The sequence below is a fragment of the Sorex araneus genome, chromosome 3 (genome assembly GCF_027595985.1).
Source record: "Sorex araneus isolate mSorAra2 chromosome 3, mSorAra2.pri, whole genome shotgun sequence".
Taxonomy (NCBI): domain Eukaryota; kingdom Metazoa; phylum Chordata; class Mammalia; order Eulipotyphla; family Soricidae; genus Sorex; species Sorex araneus.
The window spans coordinates 20,247,593-20,267,221 of record NC_073304.1 but is presented as its reverse complement, the minus strand read 5'-3'; the positions used below and the strand labels follow the sequence as shown (position 1 = coordinate 20,267,221).

General features: G+C 42.2%; 1 protein-coding gene across 1 annotated transcript in view; it reads left to right on the top strand.

Moving 5' to 3' along the window:
* Positions 1-18,851, top strand: part of TSHR (thyroid stimulating hormone receptor) — a 124,500-nt gene extending 105,649 nt beyond the window's left edge. The window contains exons 9-10 of the mRNA XM_004610238.2: positions 13,826-14,014; positions 17,438-18,851. Of these exons, the coding sequence (XP_004610295.2) occupies positions 13,826-14,014; positions 17,438-18,851 (1,603 nt within the window). The remainder of the gene's footprint in view (positions 1-13,825; positions 14,015-17,437) is intronic.
* The last annotated feature ends 778 nt before the right edge of the window (positions 18,852-19,629 follow it).

Genomic DNA, 19,629 nt, shown 5'->3' with positions numbered 1-19,629 from the left:
GATTTTATTCTAGGCTTCTCTGCTCACAGGTTGGAAATTAAAAATTCTGAAAGCAAAAACCTTGCAGTGCCCAGCTCAGACACCAAGCCAGACCCGTACCCAGAGGGCTGAGTTGTGGGAAAAGCAACGGAAGCGGGTTGTCCCTCCAAGACCACACAACTACATGCCCAGAGGCTTTGCAATGGTGACTTGTTTGTTTATCTGACAGACAAGTTTATCTGACAGACATGTTTATCTGACAGACATGTTTATCTGACTTCATGCTGGTGATTTACTGCAGCCCGAGGAATCTCTAGACTTCGGAATAGTTGGTTTCCTGTCACCTTCCTCCACAAGCCTCACGCTCAAATGGATTGATCCATAGCATCTTTTTTTCTACAGTCTGATAGGAGACAAAAAGATTAATACTTTAAGTTTCTTCAGTCTATACTAACCTATAATAATCAGGTCTCTTTTTGTAACTATCCTGTAACCGATTGCAAAATGCCCCCCAAGGAAAGAGGGACCCCTTATGGGGAAAAAAAAAGATGGAATTTGCAGTGATCTTCACAGTAGACTAATAGTACAAACACTATAATCTTCAAAAGTTTTATACCTTAAATAAAGGCACTGACGGGCCGGAGAGATAGTACAGTGGGTAGGGCTCTAGCCTTGCACAGGGGTTTGATCCCTGGAAGACCATAAGGTTTCCTGAGCTCTGCAAGGAGTGATCTGTGATTGCAGAGCCAGACGTGCCCCCAACTCCCTGGAAAATAAATAAATAGAAACGCTGAGATCCATTGTCCTAGACCAAAGACCTCAAATGATGATAGGGTGATCATTTGATTGAATAGGGTCCAATGGATGGAAAGACAAAGCTCATGTGTATGGACCAGGAGGGTAGTTCAAGTGGTAAAGCAGTCAAGCAGATGCCCAGCTTAATTAAGGCCCAGCCTGGCTCAGCGTGGTCCCCTGAGTACCACCACATATGGATGCAAGCACCACATCAGTCTTGGACCATCATGCTGAGCACCACCAAGAATGGCTCCTGTTTTTAAACATCATGTGTACTTTACTCCATGAAACATTTCACTCAGGATTTTATCATTAACTGAAAGTCACCAGCATCCAGCATAAATGGATAAATCAATCTGTCATAAAAGTTTTAATAAATAGCCAGGAATATCCATAAAATAAGTTAATGGTATATACAAGTAGGCACTCTATTCTGCCCAAGTAAATTTGGATGAATACTAAGATCCTTGAACTCTTCTGGGAATTTTACTCTTGAAACAGATGGAAGGAAATAAAGCCATTAAGGGTTTTGATTTGGATATATAATCTCTGCCTGTTTCCTGAAATCCATTTTGTTAATTAAGTTGTGCTTTTGAGTCCAAAATAAATAAACATGTTAAAAGAAAATAAGTAGAAACAAGCATGTTAAAAGAGAATGGGGCTAGAGGTAAGGTAGGTAGGGTGCTTGCCATGCAGGTGGCCAACTGGATTTAGTTTCAGACACCGCGGGCCCCTCCAGAAGTTATCCTTGAGTCCAGGAGTAATTCCTGAGCACCGCTGAGTATGACTAAAAAACAAACAAACAAAAATGTGGATTTCTCATTTTTTAAGATCTTTGGGTTACACCTGGCGATGCACAGGAGTTATTCCTGGCTCTGCACTCAGGAATTACCCCTGGCGGTGCTCAGGGGACCATATGGGATGCTGGGAATCGAACCCGAGTCAGCCACGTGCAAAGCAACCGCCCTACCCGCTGTGCTATCACTTCAGTCCCTGTGGATTTCTCATTTCTTATAGATAACAATGAGCACTCAATTTCTCATTTCTCGTAGATGAACATGCAAGGCATAAGCCTTAACCCCTGTTTGATCTCTCTGCCTTAAGTGTATAAAGCTTAAAATTAAAAAAAAAAATACAGTGCCTGAATGAAAAAAATTTTAATGAAACAATTGTTCTAGAATTATTTTAAAAACACTGGCAACAATTTCACGACAGTGATGCATAATATAGTCACTATTGTGATGGTGATTTAGTATTTATATGTGGGGGGAGGGATGGATGGTGGGGATAAAGAAGGGATGAAATTCAACATTGAAAAATAGAATGATATTCTATCATAGAATATATGATATTCTATCATAGAATATGATAGAAAATATGTTTATGCTCTATCATATAACCATTGAAAATAAACCATCTTTATTTCCTCACACTAGAGAGGAAATGTATTAAAGCATTTGTTTTTTCATTCATCATCCCATTGATTGTCGAATTTGTTGAGCGGGCTCAGTAACCTCTCCATTCGTCCTATCCCTGAGATTTTAGAAGCCTCTCTCCACTCAGCCTTCCCAACGATGACATATTGGAGGCTCTTTCAGGGTCAGGGGAATGAGACCCAGCTTGTTGCTGGCTTTGGCATATGAATACGCCATGGGAAGCTTGCAAGGCTGTCCCATGTGGGCAGGAAACTCTCAGTAGCTTGCCAGTTTCTCCCAGAGGGAGAAGTAGGTTATAAGATATCGCTTCTGGGAGCTTGCTTTTAAGTCTCTGGATGTTGGCTGTTGACGGGATTACACACACCTGGGCTACTCTGCTGGTACCTTCATGCATGATGCTCGTCCGAACGTGTGGAGAGGGGCCTTGAGTATGGCTGTGACTAGGTTCCGGGGGTCTTCGGCTGCTGGGAGCTCTGCTCAGGGTGGGGAGGGAAGCTGGAGCCCATCCCCTCCAAGGGGCCCCGGGGAAGACAGCCAGGCACGAGGGCAAGAGACTCTCTGTATTATTAGCACTACTGAATTTCAGTATATGGACAGGTTTTCATTACAGATTCCATTATATGGATATAGTGAATCCCATGAGATTTCGTAGGTCTGCATGGGTGCTAGAAGCTTAAAAATGCAATCACGCAAATTCAAAATACTTGAGTAAAAGAGAATATGAGTGATACCTAAATCACAAAGAAATTTTATTAGAAATATATGTGCCTAAAACTCAACCGTCAATAACTTTGTGAATCACAGTTACTTAATTAAAAGAAAGGAGAAAATGTATTGGTATACAGCCTTTGAGATGATAATATCAAATATGATCATCTGAATAATTAGACAATATTTTCTTATTAAGAATATCAAACACTCAAACACTGGGCTGGAACAACAGCACAGTGGGTAGGGTGTTTGCCTTGCACTCACAAGGGGTAATTCCTGAGTGCAGAGCCAGGAGTGACCCCTGTGCATCGCTGGGTGTGACCCAGAAAGCAAAAAAAATATATATCAAACACTTTTTAGTGTCAGCTATGTGCTAATTAATATACACCCTTGAATCTTTTAAAAATATTTATTTTTATTGACTGAGGTTCTGTGCCTTATAATATCATTTTTGGTGATTTTCCATAGACATAATTCCAACACTATACCCATCACCAGTCTACCTTCCTCCTTTCACCAAGGACCCCATCACCACTCCCTTTCTACTCCTTCCCACCCCCCCACAACTCAATTGTGTAGATCATTCCTCCCAGTGTATTGCCTTTGGCCCTTTATTACTGCCCTCCTGTATCTTTAAGTCCCGCATATGAGAAAGACCATTCTGAATCTATCCATTTCCTTCTGGCTGACTTCATTCAACATAATATCCTCTAATTCCATCCATTTGCCAGCAACTAGCATGATTTTGTTCCTTCTTATAACTATATAGTATTCTAATTTGTACATAGATCACAACTTCTTGATTCGTTCATAGTTGGCTAACTGAGTTGTCTCCATATCTTGGCTATTGTGCTAACTGTGGCAATGAGCATAGGTGTGCCTATAATTTTTTGAGTTCATATTCTTGTACTTGGAGGATAGATGTCAAGAAGTGGTATTGCTGGGTCATATGAGAGTTCTATTTGCCAATGACAGTCCCACCAAGAATGGATAAGGGTTCTATTCTCAACACAACCCCACCAACACTGGCTGTTTCCGGATATTTTTGATATGTGCCATTCTTACTGGTGTGAGATGGCATTTTGATGTTTTTTTTAAATCTGCCTTTCTCTAATCATGATGATGACAAACACATTTTCATACAATGTCTCCTAAAGAGAAGAAACAAATATTTGATGAGTTATTTCAATCGGTGGAGTGATAGCACATCGGATAGGGCATTTGCCTTGCACACAACTGACCCGGGTTCAATTCCTCCATCCCTCTCAGAGAGCCTGGCAAGCTACTGAGAGTTTACAGCCTGCCACACAGCAGAGACCGGCAAGCTACCGGTGGCATATTCAATATGCCAAAAACAGTAACAACAAGTCTCACAATGGAGACGTTACTGGTGCCCGCTTGAGCAAATTGATGAACAACGGGATGATAGGGCTACAGTGCTATTTTAAGCATTCGATAGTGTGAGAAAGCCTTGTTTTCCTTTCTCTTTATTTTGCAACTTCTAAATGCACATAGGTCACCTTTACTATGCCTTGACCTTTGACCTCTGCCCTCCAACAAATTGATCCTTCAGACTTTATTTCACAGTCACACCAAGACCTGTCGCTACCAAAGCCACATCCATCCATGATCTCAATCTCAAACATCTTGCTGTCTTTTTTTTTTTTTACTTTATTGAATCACCGTGAGATAGTTACAAACTTTCATGCTTGGGTTACAATCACTCAATGATCAAACACCCATCCCTCCACCAGTGCACATTCCCCCCCACCAATATCCCTGATATACCCCCCAATTCCTACCCCCCCCCTGCCTCCATGGCAGACAATATTCCCCATACTCTCTCTCTCTACTTTTGGGCGTTATGGCTTGCAACACAGACACTGAAAGGTCATCATGTTTGGTCCATTATTTACTTTCGGCATGCATCTCCCATCTCAACTGGTTCCTCCAGCCATCATTTTCTCAGTGATCCCTTCTCTGTTCCATCTGCCTTTTCCCCTCCACTCATGAAGCAGTCTTCCAGCTATGGGGCAATCCCTCTGGCCCTTGTATCTACTGTCCTTAGGTGTCAGCCTCATGTGATGTTATTCTATACTCCACAAATGAGTGCAGTCCTTCTATGTCTGTCCCTCTCTTTCTGACTCATCTAATTCATTGAGCCCTTCAATTTTTGTTCTGACACTTTAGTAATATTTAACTTTTTCTCGTATCCTCAGTTTTTTCTTACACAGCCTAAAGTCTAAGGTCTATCATTGTAAACATTGATTTGCACAAATAACCAAGTACCTGCATTTCCTTTTTCTTTTTTAACCATCCTTGCCTGAGAAAACCTTAATCGTTTGACTAAATCTCATTACTCACCTACCACAGGCCTAGACTTTGCAGGTGCACATGACAAGTGATTTCACCAAATGACTTTCCTCTGAGTAAGTCCTAAGCAGTGCGGAGCAATGACACCCCATTTCCTACTCACACTCCCACTTTCCTGGGCGAACTGTCTTCTTCCTCTGCTTGGTTCTCTAGGACTTCTACTAGAGTACTTCATTCTTAGACTGAGTTGATCACTTTGAATTCTAATTTGTTAGAAATAAAATCAATCAGGGGCTTGAGCAATAGCACAGCAGGTAGGGCGTTTGCCTTGCACACAGCCGACCCGGGTTCGATTTCCAGCATCCCATGTGGTCCCCTGAGCACCGAGGAGTAACTCCTGAGTGCAAAGCCAGGAGGTAACCCCTGTGCATTGCTGGGTATGACCCCAAAAAAGCAAAAAAAAAAAAAGAAAGAAAATCAATCAAAATATAATTCCATGTGGGCCCGCTTCCACCTCCCCTCCCGCTCTCCATCAGCAACTGTCTCCCTTCCTGTATTTTCTGTTCCAAGGTCAGATGTTCTCCGCAAGATAAAAGCTTTAGAAATTCTCCGCTTTTGAAATCCTCTGCTTTAGAAATCCTTGCTTTAAAAATCTCCTGCCTTCCTAAACCAAAACATACAATTTTATGTCATGCATATTATTTCTCCCATATGAAAATATTTCTTGGAACCACAGATTAAGTCACCTAAGACATAACAATCAGATATTGACAATATCTCCATGGATACTGACTCCAAAAAAAAAAAACTAGCCACCATTCTTGGAATACAGATGAAACATTTGGTGATTTTGCATAGGTTTTTTTATATTTTGAAAATATCCTTTATCTTTAAGGGATGTGTATTCAAATATTTACAATTTTTAATATTCTTCCAGCTCCTTGCTAACTTCTGCTGTTGATTTATATCCTTTTGTAGCAAAACATCATTAAAGAATTAGTCTCTACTCTCTCCTCTCCCCTGTTGAGTTCACGCCGTTCATTGCCCATCATGACCCTGAAAGTGATCAATGAGGAAAAAGGGAGGAGGGATTTGAACCATACCCCGTGTTGCCCAGAGGCTATTTCTGGTGCTGGCATAAGAGATGCTCCCAGCACATCAGGAATCAAACAGGGCCTCCTACATACAAAGCATACACACTAGCCCTTTGAGCTATCTTCCTGTCCCCTGAGGCTCCCTACCCCAGCGCCTGGCTGTCTTCACCAGGGCTCCTCGGAGGGAAGCAGGTTGAGTTTCCCTCCCCGCCCCGAGCAGAGCCCTGGCAGCTGAAGACCTCCGGAACCCATCCACAGCCATGTTCAAGGCCCCTCTCCACATGCTTGGATAAGCCTCACACATGAAGGAACCGGCAAAGGAACCCAGGTGTGCGGGACCCAGGGCTGAGATTTCCAAGCCTGCTTGGAATGGGCCTGGGCCTCCTCCACCCAGATTCTCCTTTTTCCAGTAGCTTGGCAGCCACACCCACAAACTACCACCGGTGCCATGTAATCCCATCAAGGGCCAAGATCCAGAGACTATAAAACAAAGCTCCTAGAAGCGTGCTGCCAAATTTGCAGCCATGTGACCTTTTATTGTCTAGTTCTCCCTATCAAAGAACCTGGCAAGCTACTGAGAGTATCTTGCCTGAAGGGCAGAGCCTGGCAAGCTCCCAGTGGCATATTCTATATGCCAAAAACAGTAACAATGATGGGTCTCATTGCCCTGACCCTGAAAGAGTCTTCAGTACGGCACTATTGGGAAGGATGAGTCAAGAGAGACTGCTAAAATCTCTGGACTAGGACGAATGGAGACGTTACTGGCACCCGCTCGAGCAAATCAATGAGCAACAGGATGACAGTGATACAATGATACAGTGATACCTCTGATTCCTCTTCTCTAGTTCTCCTTGATCTCTTATTTTTGGCATGCCTTCAGGATCCATCTTTGCTCTTTTTTTACATATCATTTCTTCCTTCTCAACCATTTTATGCTTTTACATAACACCCGTAATACCAAAGAGGAAATCTCTAATCCAGACAATTCTCCAAAATATTAGATTTCTCAGACTGACATTGCCATCTGGATGTCTAATAGGCATCTAAAATGCAGCCTATTCAAGCTGAACCCCATATTCTTTTTTTTTTTTTTTTGCTTCTTGGGTCACACCTGGCGATGCACAGGGTCTACTCCTGGCTCTGCACTCAGGAATTACTCCTGGCGGTGCTCAGGGAACCATATGGGATGCTGGGAATCGAACCTGGGTCAGCTGCATGCAAGGCAGACGCCCTACCCACTGTGCTATCACTCCAGCCCCTGAACCACATATTCTTCCCAAGCCTATCTGACTCACTCACTTCCCCCATCTCATGAAATGGCAACTCTGTTTTTCTTGGGACAGGCTAGAAATTGTGTAGTCATTCTTTTTTTTTCTCCTTTTTGGGTCACACCCGGCAATGCTCAGGGGTTACTCCTGGCTCTGCACTCAGGAATTACTCCTACTGGTGCTCGGGGAACCATATGGGATGCTGAGAATCGAACCCAGGTTGGCCGTGTTTAAGGCAAATGCCCTACCCACTGTGCTATCATTCCAGCCCCTTGTGTAATCATTCTTAATTCTGCTCTTTTCTTTATGCCCATAGCTAATCCTTCCAAAATCCCCATTACCCTTCTTTTATTTCCTTCCCCTTCCTCCCTCCCTACAACCACACATAATCTGGCTGCATCTCTAACTTCCTGCATATTCCCTTCCCACTTTCCCAGGGGCCTTGGTTCCAGTCACACTGGCCTCATTGCTCCCTCAAGCATACCACATATGCAGTCTCCTGGAGGCTTTCCCATTAGATCAGAGGCTCCCAAACTTATTTTCCCTACTTCCCCTTTTTCAGAATAAACAATTACTCAGCACCCTTGAAAATATACCTTCCTTAAGAAAGCACACAGAAAGCACCCCCTAACCGCACTATTTTTGAGGCTACTACTAACTCCCTGGAACATTTCAGTGGTGACCTTGCTTGGGGGTGGAGGTGAGCAGTATTAGCCACTTTGGGAAACACTGCATTGAGGATCTGTCAGAATTCCCTGATATATGAACAGTCACGCTGTTCTCTCTCACCTCCTCCAGAACCGTCTTTTCAATCAGGTTTTCCCTGCCACATCCTCCTGTTTCTTACCGGGACCCTAGGCTGGGCCTTTCCTTTCCTTTTCTTTGAATTCTTTTCCCCAGGAGACTTATTATCATCATCTAAAATACTGTGCTTTTCTTTCTTTTTTTTAATTCTTCTCCCCACTAGAAAATAAGCATGAAAAGAAAATAAATACAGGCATACATGTGTAGTTCAATCTAGAACTACAGCTGAGACATAAAAAGTAGAGCCATGGAAATACCTTAGAGAGCTAGACCACAGTTATGAGGCCCCAGGTTCAATCCTTAGCACCACGTGGGCCCCTGACTCAGTCATGTCACCAGGCTCAGGCACTGAACCGTCAGGTCCACACTGTGGGGCCAAGTGTTGCTGGAAATGGTCCCAGAGCACTCGAAGCACTTCTTGGAAGGCTTCTCAAAAAAAGAGAGTCCAACCAATAAAGAATTGTAGATAAATGCATGCTATGTTTCTAAAATTATTCTAAACCAATTAACAATGTAGACTTACTTTTTGTAGTCCTTAAATTATACTTACTTTTAAGTTCTTAAATTATGTTGGGTTCAGTATTGGCAAAGTAAGTAAACTGTCTTCTAAGTAATAAATCTTCTCTTCTTAGGTATATTTCAGATGTAACTACACCATTTTAATATATTGTTTCAGTTTAAACATATTGACCTTTAGAAGGATCCACATTCATTATGATGAACTCACAGAGCAGCTTTATGACTTCTGTTGAAACATTGGTAACTAGTACTTATTTAAGTTGGAATTTAATTCACTGAAGGATAATCATTATAATCCATAACAAAATATTTTCCATCACAACAGAAAATTTTCCAATATTTGCAGACACTAAACTGCATAATTGGTCCTGAGAAATTTATTCTTCCTGTGCTATAAAGTATCAGTTGTTTTTTTTATCCCTGGTATCATTAAAATTCAGTGACATTCTTGCCAGATAGATAATCCCTCAGGACTCGCTCTCTCCAGAATCAGGTCCTGTTTCTTTCATTAGACACCTCATTTGAGTGCTTCCTAGGAACCCAGACAATTAGGCTTCAAAATATTTGCCAAGCTTAGCTCTGCTGCAATCTGTTTTGTGAGTTAAAAAACAGTTTCTTGAGACAAATTCTTATGAAGTTCAGTACCCATCACTTGATAAGCTCTTTATGGAAAGTTCCAGAATCAATACAGAGGAAAGGAGGTTCCCTAGCTTGTAGGTTTCATCCATATATGTGCACAAATGATCTGGATCCATTCATTGCTAACGCTGTATATTTTCACTTCAAAAATAAAATTCAGGCTTTCACTGTTTTGAAGACACAGTTTTAGAAAATAATCCACACTTTTAAGAAATTCCAGATTCAAAAAGGGCAAGTAGAAACTTGGGGTCAGAAAAATACAGATTCAAATATTTAAAAGGACTCTTGTCTTATTGAGTTGGGGGATTTCTGTGGGCTGGAGCTGGAGAGTTCATCTGGAGTTGGGAGACTATGGAGTGTCTCAGGACTCACAATAGTCCAAGACTTTTCATGGTACTATGTGGTAACTGGAATGGTGACTAAAGTCTACATAGAATGCATCAAATCTAAGCTTTTATATATACATATATTCCTCTTGAGGTCCTTCAAATTAAATGGGAAAAGGTCCAGATAGAGGGTTCTGTGGATAAGGTGTTTGCCTTCCATGCATCCAACCCGGGTTCTATCACTGGCACTACATATTGTTCCCTGAGCACCATCAGGCATTATCCCGGACACAGTCAGGAGTCTGAGCATAGATGGGATGTATGTGCCCCACCAGCCAAAAAAGCAAATGTAAAGAAAATATCATCATCATCATCATCATCATCATCATCATCATCATCATCATCCCATTGATCATCGAATTTCTTAAGTGGTCTCAGTAACATCTCCATTTGTCCTAGCCCTGAGATTTTAGAAGCCTCTCTCCACTCGGCCTTGCCAATGATGCCTCATTGGAGGCTCTTTCAGGGTCAGGGGAATGAGACCCATCATTGTTACTGGTTTTGGCATATGAATACACCATGGGGAGTTTGCGAGGCTCTCCCATGTGGGCAGGAAACTCTCGGTAGCCTGCTGGTTCTCCCAGAGGGAGAAGTAGGCTATAAGATGTCTTCCGGGAGCTTGGTTTTAAGTCTCTGGGTGTTGGCCATTGGTGGGATTACATGGCGCCGGGGGCAGTCCCTGGGCGTGACCACCTAGCTGTTGGAAAATGGGAAATCTGGGCAGAAGAGGCCCAGTCCCAATCTGAGCAGGCTTGGAGGTCTCAGCCCCGGGGCCCACACACCTGGGTTCCTCTGCCAGTACCTTCATGTGTGAGGCTTATCTGAACATGTGGAGAGTGGCCCTGAGCATGGCTGTGGCTGGGCTTCAGAGGTCTTCGGCCACGGGAGCTCTGCTTAGGGCAGGGAGGGAAGCTACAGCCCACTCCCTCCGAGGGGTCCCGGGGAAATCAGCCAGGCATGTGGACAAGGATATTTTTAAATACATATAAATCCACAAGGACAAAGGGAATAGTGAGGGGACGTGCTTTAAGGCAGAAAAGGAAGGTAAGGCAAAACCAAGGGTACCCATAGGGAGCACACACAGGGGCCTGTAGAACCTCTGAGGGACATGGTATTAGAGGTGATGGGGTGACAAGTAACAAGACTGAGACCTGGAGCTAAAACCAGAAAACTTCATTGAAGATCTGTATCTGGAAATATTAACCCTCTGCTCCATTCATGCAAACCACTGTTACCTCAGTGCTAGCCTAAAGAGTTGAATTTTTTAACTTCTTTTCTTAGAAAAGAAGCTTAAAAACTTCTTCAGAACGTTTCTTCAGAAAAGAAGTTCAAAAATTACAAAACAAGGGGGCCGGAGAGATAGCACAGCGGGTAGGGCGTTTGCCTTGCACACGGCCGACCCGGGTTCGATCCCCGGCATCCCATATGGTCCCCCGAGCACCGCCAGGAGTGATTCCTGAGTGCAAAGCCAGGAGTAACCCCTGAGCATCGCTGGGTGTGACCCAAAAAGCAAAAAAAAAAAAAAAAATTACAAAACAAGCCAAATATCATCCTGACATGTTCCAAAAACAAAACGGCCAGCTACCTAAATAATTACCCTAAAGCAGAGTTGACTAATGTGCAACTTCCCAATTATATTTTCAGTGTCTCACTTTTAAGCATGAACATATATCAACAGCCACCAAAGAATTATTTTAACATTAAAGATCAAAATTTGATTTAAAAAATTGGTAATGAGCATGGAGTGTCATATATATTGCTAAGAACAGAAAAGGACTTTTAATTATATAACACATTGATCTGGAATAAATCAGAATACAATTCTTTGCCATATAAAATAATGATGATAAATAATAACATCTGGGGATCAGTTTTCATACCCTAAGCATCAAGGGTAATTTAAACCATCAGGAAAGTCTAAAAAATACTAAATTATAGAAGGTTAAAATCAAATACAAAGCAAAAGATCAAATATGGAGCGCTTTCCCAAGAATCACAGTTCTGTAGTGAGAATGGAATTTATATACAAGTTTTATATTTCTAAAAAATAAGTCACAAGGTATAGCAGCCTTAAATGCTGAAAACATAAGTACAAAAATCAGCCCTATTAGAATAGCATAGTAGAGGTTATAAATATTTGGGTTCACTTGAAAAATCTGATATTAAAAATTATTTATAAAGGTTGGAACATAGTTCTGCCAAAGATCTTTTTATGGTGAGATGCAGTTCAATCCCTGGCACCACCACATATATATATATGCATTTATATGTATATATATGTATATATACGGAATGATATAGAACTTTTCAAATGATAAAATAGGAGGAATATTTAGTGGACTTTTGATTGACTAAGTATAAAGTAAGAGAAGCATTAAATTAAATGTTCAAGCTGTTATTCAATACTGTTACTGAAAGGATATAATTCATACCACTTTACCTCCATTCAGCACTCAGTTTGTGTCCAGTGATAATTTCCAACTACCATTGTCATAGTGGTTCTCTCTGTCCTAACTGCACTCTCCTTCCCCTTGGTGGCAAAGCTTCCTACCCTAGACCAGTCCCTCCTGACCCTTGTTTCTATCGTCTTTGAGTATTATTCCCATATTATGGGCATTTTTTATGCCTAAAAGTAAAATAAGAGAGAAGAGGGAGAGAAGAATTAGTGTCTGCCGTAGAGACAGCACAGCACTGGAGTGGTGGGCAGGAGGGAAACTGAGGAACCTGGTGGTGGGAAATGTGCACTGGTGAAGGGGTGGGTGTTGAAACACTGTGTGACTGAGACTCTAACATGAGCAACTTTGTAACTTGTATCTCACAGTGATTCAACTCAGAAAAGTTGAAGTATTATTATTCAAGCTATATCTCAATTAAATAATAGTATAAATGAAAAAGTCATTCGACTTTACTTGTGGGGGGGTAGGACCACAGGAAGTGCTCACAGTTTCATCCTGACTCTGCACTCAGGGATCACTCCTAGTAGTGTTAAGGGGCATTTGTGGTCCTAGCATATTCACCTTGGGGTTAACAAGTGCCTTATCTCCTAGACTATCTCTCTGACCTGAATTCATTCTCTTTTAGCAACTAACACTGACCTACATTGACCCTAGCCTCTCTGCCTCCCTCATTTAATTCAGAAGTCACTTGAATCTTAGTTCAGATAGTTAGTGCTAAAACATGGGAGCTTTCTTTCTAAGAATATATCAACCCACTACGGAGATTGTTCTGGCCTACAGATTAATTACATAACTGGTTATGACTTCCAAGTTCTGCATCACCCGTAGAGCTACATGACACTGTACTGATCCATATCAGAAGTCTATCGATCCCTAAACCCTGGTCTGCAGAGACTTAGAGCAAAGTACGTCCCCTTTACTATGTCTCCCTTTTAAGTCCTTTTAATATTTATATATTGTTTTCCAGGGTAACATTGGTACCATCACCTATTCCAAGAGTTTTTATGCATTATATTGAATAAAATAATATGACTGCTTCGTGGTTCTTGGTGTCAGTGAAGACTGGATTTCCAAACAATAAAAATGGGATTTCCTCATAATACCTAACCTTAAAGCATAATACTCCTCTTCGGACCAGTGACTCAGAACACAAAGGCCAAGGAAATAGTTTGAAAGGCTAGAGGGAATGTTTGCTTATGGAGCCCCAGGTTTGATCCCAAGTACCACAAGTCCCCCAAACACCACTAGAAGTAGCCCCATGAACACCACAGGGTGTGGTAATTTTTTAAAATTCAGAGTGTATATTCTATAGCAAAAAAGAAGCTATCATCTCCCACTAATCTTAGACCTATCTAACTTTTTGCTCAAAGACTGAAAGATCTGGCTATTCACAACCTCCCTATGTCACTCTTTTTTCTCCCCGAGGGATGTGTCTCATACCAGTGTGACAGCCTTGCCAGCCAAAGGCCTGGAGCACCTCAAGGAACTGGTAGCAAGAAGTACTTGGACTCTAAAGAAACTTCCACTTTCCTTGAGTTTCCTTCACCTCACACGAGCTGACCTTTCTTACCCAAGCCACTGCTGTGCTTTTAAGAATCAAAAGAAAATCAGAGGGTAAGTGGAAGGTGTCTAGAATGAATGGCAAAAGGGTACGGCAGTTGAATTCACTTCTGGCGGGTAGGGAAGACTTTCTTGTTTGAAAGAAAGGTGGAAAAGAATTGGAAACGTGTATGAGAAATCTGAAGTGTGAAAGATACAGCAACTAGAAGGACTCAGGGTGGATACAGATGAGAAAGAAATATTAATGATGGTATTAGACAGCCCAGGGTGAGTGTGAGAAGATATGAGGTAGGAAGCACAGAGAAAATCAGATCATGTAGAATTCTGCATAAAATTCACAACAATATATTTTGTAAATTTTTTAAATTTTATTGAATTACCGTGAGATAGTTACAAGCTTTCATGTTTGGGTTACAATCTCACAATGATCAAACACCCATCCCTCCACCAGTGCACATTCCCCACCACCAATATCCCAAGTATACCTTCCCTTTCCCACCCTCCCCCTGCCTCCATGGCAGACAATATTCCCCATACTCTCTCTCTCGAATTTTGGGCGTTATGGCTTGCAATACAAACACTGAGAGGTCATCATGCTTGGTCCACTATCTACTTTTGGCATGCATCTCCCATTCCAACTGGTTCCTCCATTTTCATCATTTTCTTAGTGATCCCTTCTCTATTCCATCTGCCTTCTCCCCTCCACTCATGAAGCAGTCTTCCAGCTATGGGGCAATCCCCCTGGCCCTTGTATCTACTGTCCTTGGGTGTCAACCTCATGTGATGCTACCCTACACTCCACAAATGAGTGCAGTCCCTCTATGTCTGTCCCTCTCTTTCTGACTCATTTCACTTAGCATGATACTCTCCATCACAACAATATTTTGATCTCTGGATGCATTTCATATTGAATCCTGCAATACATATCAGATGCCACAGCTAAGGCCAAACTTAGAAACAACACAATTAGGTTATTGGTCAGGTTGGGTCTTGCATATGCCACAGTTGCTTATGTGTGGGTCTTCTTGGCTTTGCCTCAGCCAACCTGTGTTACCCCAGTCTACTTATTTCATCTTCATGATCCTTTACAAATGGAGATCATTATGCTATCCTCCATAGAGGTTTGTGGAAAATTAAATGATTAATTGAAGAGAAAACCTAGGTTACAGCAACCCTTCTGGGTTAACTCTGATCTGTATTGTTTCGTCAACAGATTGCAAAGGAGAGGCAGCCTCTTAGCCTCTTTATACTCTCCATGATTTGTCTAAACCTTGTCTTCCGCACTTTGCCTTATTGCTCCCTTGTGTCTATGTGTTTCAACAGAGCCTTCACTTATGCCAAACCCTACACACACCCTCTCAGTTTCTACAGAGCACCTAGATGGACTCTCAGCATTCTTATACTTGAAGTCTAAAACAAAATGAGGTATAATTGTAAGGCAGAAGCAAATGGTCTCTCTCATAGCTGGAGTATAAAGAAACCTTGGAGGGAAATATCAACTGGCTGGCAGCAATAGAAAGGAAGAGTAGAACTGGTCTTCAGAGGGACCTTGGCACTGGGCAGAGGGGAAGGGGATCAGTTAGAGAAGGAAACACTAGGACAAGGGGGGAGGGGGAAAGTACCTGCCACTGAGGCCGGCTGGGTGTGAGAGGGAAACGGGGACATTGGTGAAGGATAGTGGGCACTGGTGAAGGGATTGGTGTTGGAACAATATGCACCTGAAACTCAATCATAAATATCTTTGTAACTTTGTATTCAATTAAAGTATACGTGTGGGGCTGGAGCAATAGCACAGCGGGTAGGGCATGTGCCTTGCACGCAGTCGACCCGGGTTCGATTCCCAGCATCCCATATGGTCCCCTGAGCACCGCCAGGAGTAATTTCTGAGTGCAGAGCCAGGAGTAACCCCTGTGCACAGCCGGGTGTGACCCAAAAATCAATCAATAAATCAATCAATCAATAAATAATAAAGTATATGTGTGTGTCAAGCAAATTGAAAGTTGAACATCTGCGCAAATATCCATGCTGACCTGACACCAGATTGAGTTCTTGTGGCCCTGAGAGGGAAAGGATGCAGATGGAACACTAAGGTAGACATTAGTGGGGGGGGGGGGAAGGTGGACATCAGCAGCAGGTCCAGATTTTTCATTAATCTCCAAAGAGATTTGCATAAGCAACCGCTTGGGAATTTGAGAAGTGCCTAATAGATTCATTAACATCTGCTTAACAGGGAAAGTAAATTAAAGGCTCTCTTCTGGTATGAGTCTGGTGGGCCTGTGCAAAACTTGAACCTTATTCCTATGAACATGATTGCATAATAGTCTCCATTTATTCATTTGTTCAGTATTGTTCAGTATTTATAGCACTCTCCTATCCACAACAGTAAACATGATAGACAAGACCCCTCCTTGGTTGTTTTTATTAAGACGGGGAGATAAAAAAATAAAACAATCATTATTTAAAGGGATAGGGAAAGGCTCTCCAAAAGAAAGAAAATTTGAATTTTGGTTGAGTATAGGCAGCCATCAATTTTCCAAACAAAGGGAGCCTGGAGTTCTAACATTCTAAATAGGAGTAAAAATAACAACAAGGACAACATTTCAAATAACAGCAAGGACAACATATGGCACTACCAATGTTCCAGGTGCTATTATAGCAGCTTTAAAAAGATAAACCCACCTAGCTCTTTAACATCCTTATGTGAGAGACTCTCATTATTCCATTTTATAAAGTAACAAACCAAGGTTCAAATAGCCTTTAAAAGGCACTAGGTTGGAACCTGGGCAATCAGGTTCCAACATTCATATTTTTTGGATTGTTTGGGAGTTGGTTTTTTGAAGGTTTTTTTTTCTGGACCTTTTGTTTATTTGTTTGTTTGTCTTTTGGAACACACCAGTCAGTGCTCAGGACTTGCTCCTGGCTCTGTGCTCAAGGATCATTCCTGGTGGTGCTCAGCGAGCCATATGGAATGCTGGGAGTTGAACCCGGACTTGCCACATGCAAGGCAGGCATCCTACGCACTGTAGTATTGTATCTCCATCCATTTTGTAGGTTTAATCACTGCTTTCCCTCAAATGGTTGAGATTACAAATACAAAACTCAGTGTCACTGGATCACAGAGGAGAGAGAAAGTATGAGTGTGAGGTTGGAGAGATAGTATAGCAGGTAAGGCACTTGCCTTGCATGCAGCCTGCAAGGATTCTGTCCTTGGCACCCCCGATGGTCCTGCAACTACTGCCAGGCGTGATTCCTGAGCACAGAGCCAGGAGTAATGCCTGTGCCCTACCAAGTGTTGCTCCAAAACTGAAAATAAATCAATCAATAAATGACTAGAAATGACTGAAGAGAGACGGGCCTGTTCAGATCACACAAACTCTGTAGAATCACATAGATCTTGGTAAGTAGCCTGCTGATTTTAATATTTAGAACTATTCATGGGTTTTCAGTAAAGTGTGATTTATTTCTGTTGCTTTACAGAATTCTTGAGTCCCTAATGTGCAATGGGAGCAATATTCAGAGCCTACGTCAGAAAAAATCTGTGAATGCCTTCAATGTTCCCTTCTACCAGGAATACGAAGACAACATGGGAGACAGCGGTGCAGTGTACAAAAGAAACTCCAAGCTCCAGGATACCCAAAGCAACTCTCATTATTATGTCTTCTTTGAAGGTCAAGAAGATGAGACCATTGGCTTTGGCCAGGAACTGAAAAACCCCCAGGAAGAGACCCTGCAGGCCTTTGACAGCCATTATGACTACACTGTGTGTGGGGGCAATGAAGACATGCTATGTACGCCCAAGTCAGATGAGTTTAACCCCTGTGAAGACATAATGGGTTACGAGTTCCTGCGAATTGTGGTGTGGTTTGTTAGTCTGCTGGCTCTCCTGGGCAATGTCTTTGTCCTGGTCATCCTGCTGACGAGTCACTACAAGTTGACTGTCCCACGATTTCTCATGTGCAACTTGGCCTTTGCAGATTTCTGCATGGGGATATATTTGCTCCTCATTGCCTCTGTAGACCTCTACACTCACTCTGAGTACTACAACTATGCCATTGACTGGCAGACAGGCCCTGGGTGCAACACAGCCGGCTTCTTTACAGTCTTTGCGAGTGAGCTGTCAGTGTATACGCTGACAGTCATCACCCTGGAGCGCTGGTATGCCATCACCTTTGCCATGCGTCTGGACCGGAAGATCCGCCTCAGGCACGCGTACGTCATCATGATTGGGGGCTGGATTGGCTGCTTCCTGCTGGCTCTGCTCCCATTGGTAGGAATAAGCAGCTATGCCAAGGTTAGCATATGCCTACCCATGGACACAGAGACCCCTGTTGCCCTGGCATATATTATCTTCGTCCTGTTGCTCAACATAGTCGCCTTTATCATTGTCTGTGCTTGTTACGTGAAGATCTACATCACGGTTAGAAACCCCCAGTACAATCCCGGGGATAAAGACACCAAGATTGCCAAAAGGATGGCAGTCTTGATCTTTACTGATTTTATGTGCATGGCCCCAATCTCATTCTATGCTCTGTCAGCACTAATGAACAAGCCTCTCATCACTGTCACCAACTCCAAAATTCTGCTGGTTCTCTTCTATCCACTTAACTCCTGTGCCAATCCATTCCTCTATGCCATTTTCACCAAGGCCTTCCAGAGGGATGTGTTCATCCTGCTCAGCAAGTTTGGCATCTGTAAGCGCCAGGCGCAGGCATACCGAGGCCAGAGAGTTTCTCCCAAGAACAGCATGGCTCTTCAAGTCCAAAAAGTGAACCAGGACATGAGGCAAAGTCTCCCCAACACGCAGGATGACTATGAGCTGCTTGGAAACTCTCACCTAACTCCAAATAAGCAGAATCAAATCTCACAAGAGTACAAGCAGACAGCTTTGTAAGTTGACCTGAAACGACTGACAGTGAGAAGGGAACTTTGGAAATGCCATTTCTTAAACATGCACTCCAGTCCCATGGCACACACAGTATACATCTGAGCAAAAGCATGTGTAGGTGCTTGGCATAGAGCAACAATGCATCTGTGCAGAGGGACCAGTATTAACCTAATGATTACTTTCAAGAATGAAGAAAGTGTCAATTTTCCTACCATGTCAATCCCAGGTGGCATAAAACATTACCTCTACTTTCTGGAAAACTTTCATGATGCCAAGTATAGAAATAATATTGTAGCAGATGCTCAGCAAATATCAACTGTGTCATGTCAAAACTAAACTTCTCACTTTTACAAAGCATTTCATAAGAAGATTCAGGAAATTAAAAAAATACTATTAATTTGGCAGGTGGTCAGAAAAAAATATTGCCTCATGTTGACTTGGTCCAACAGCACATTCCTTAGTATAAATAAAAATATTTTGGATTCCTCGCCAAACTAGTTATTCTGCCAGGGATAACTAGCATGGTCACAAAGGAGAAAGAAGGCTTTGCTTTGAGTTTTTTGGATATACTCTGAAAAATATTAATCATCTCTTTACAAGGATCTACCTGATGTGACCCAACTGTTATGTATTGCCCAGAAAAACTGCCAATATTTTAGCTTAGTGGTGAGGGAATTAGAATTGCTTTTTTAAAAAACATATGAGACACAAGGTCTAGAAATCTTTCCTTAGGAATTAAATGTAGAAATTAAATGTCAGGCATGCTAATCACCTGTAATTATAT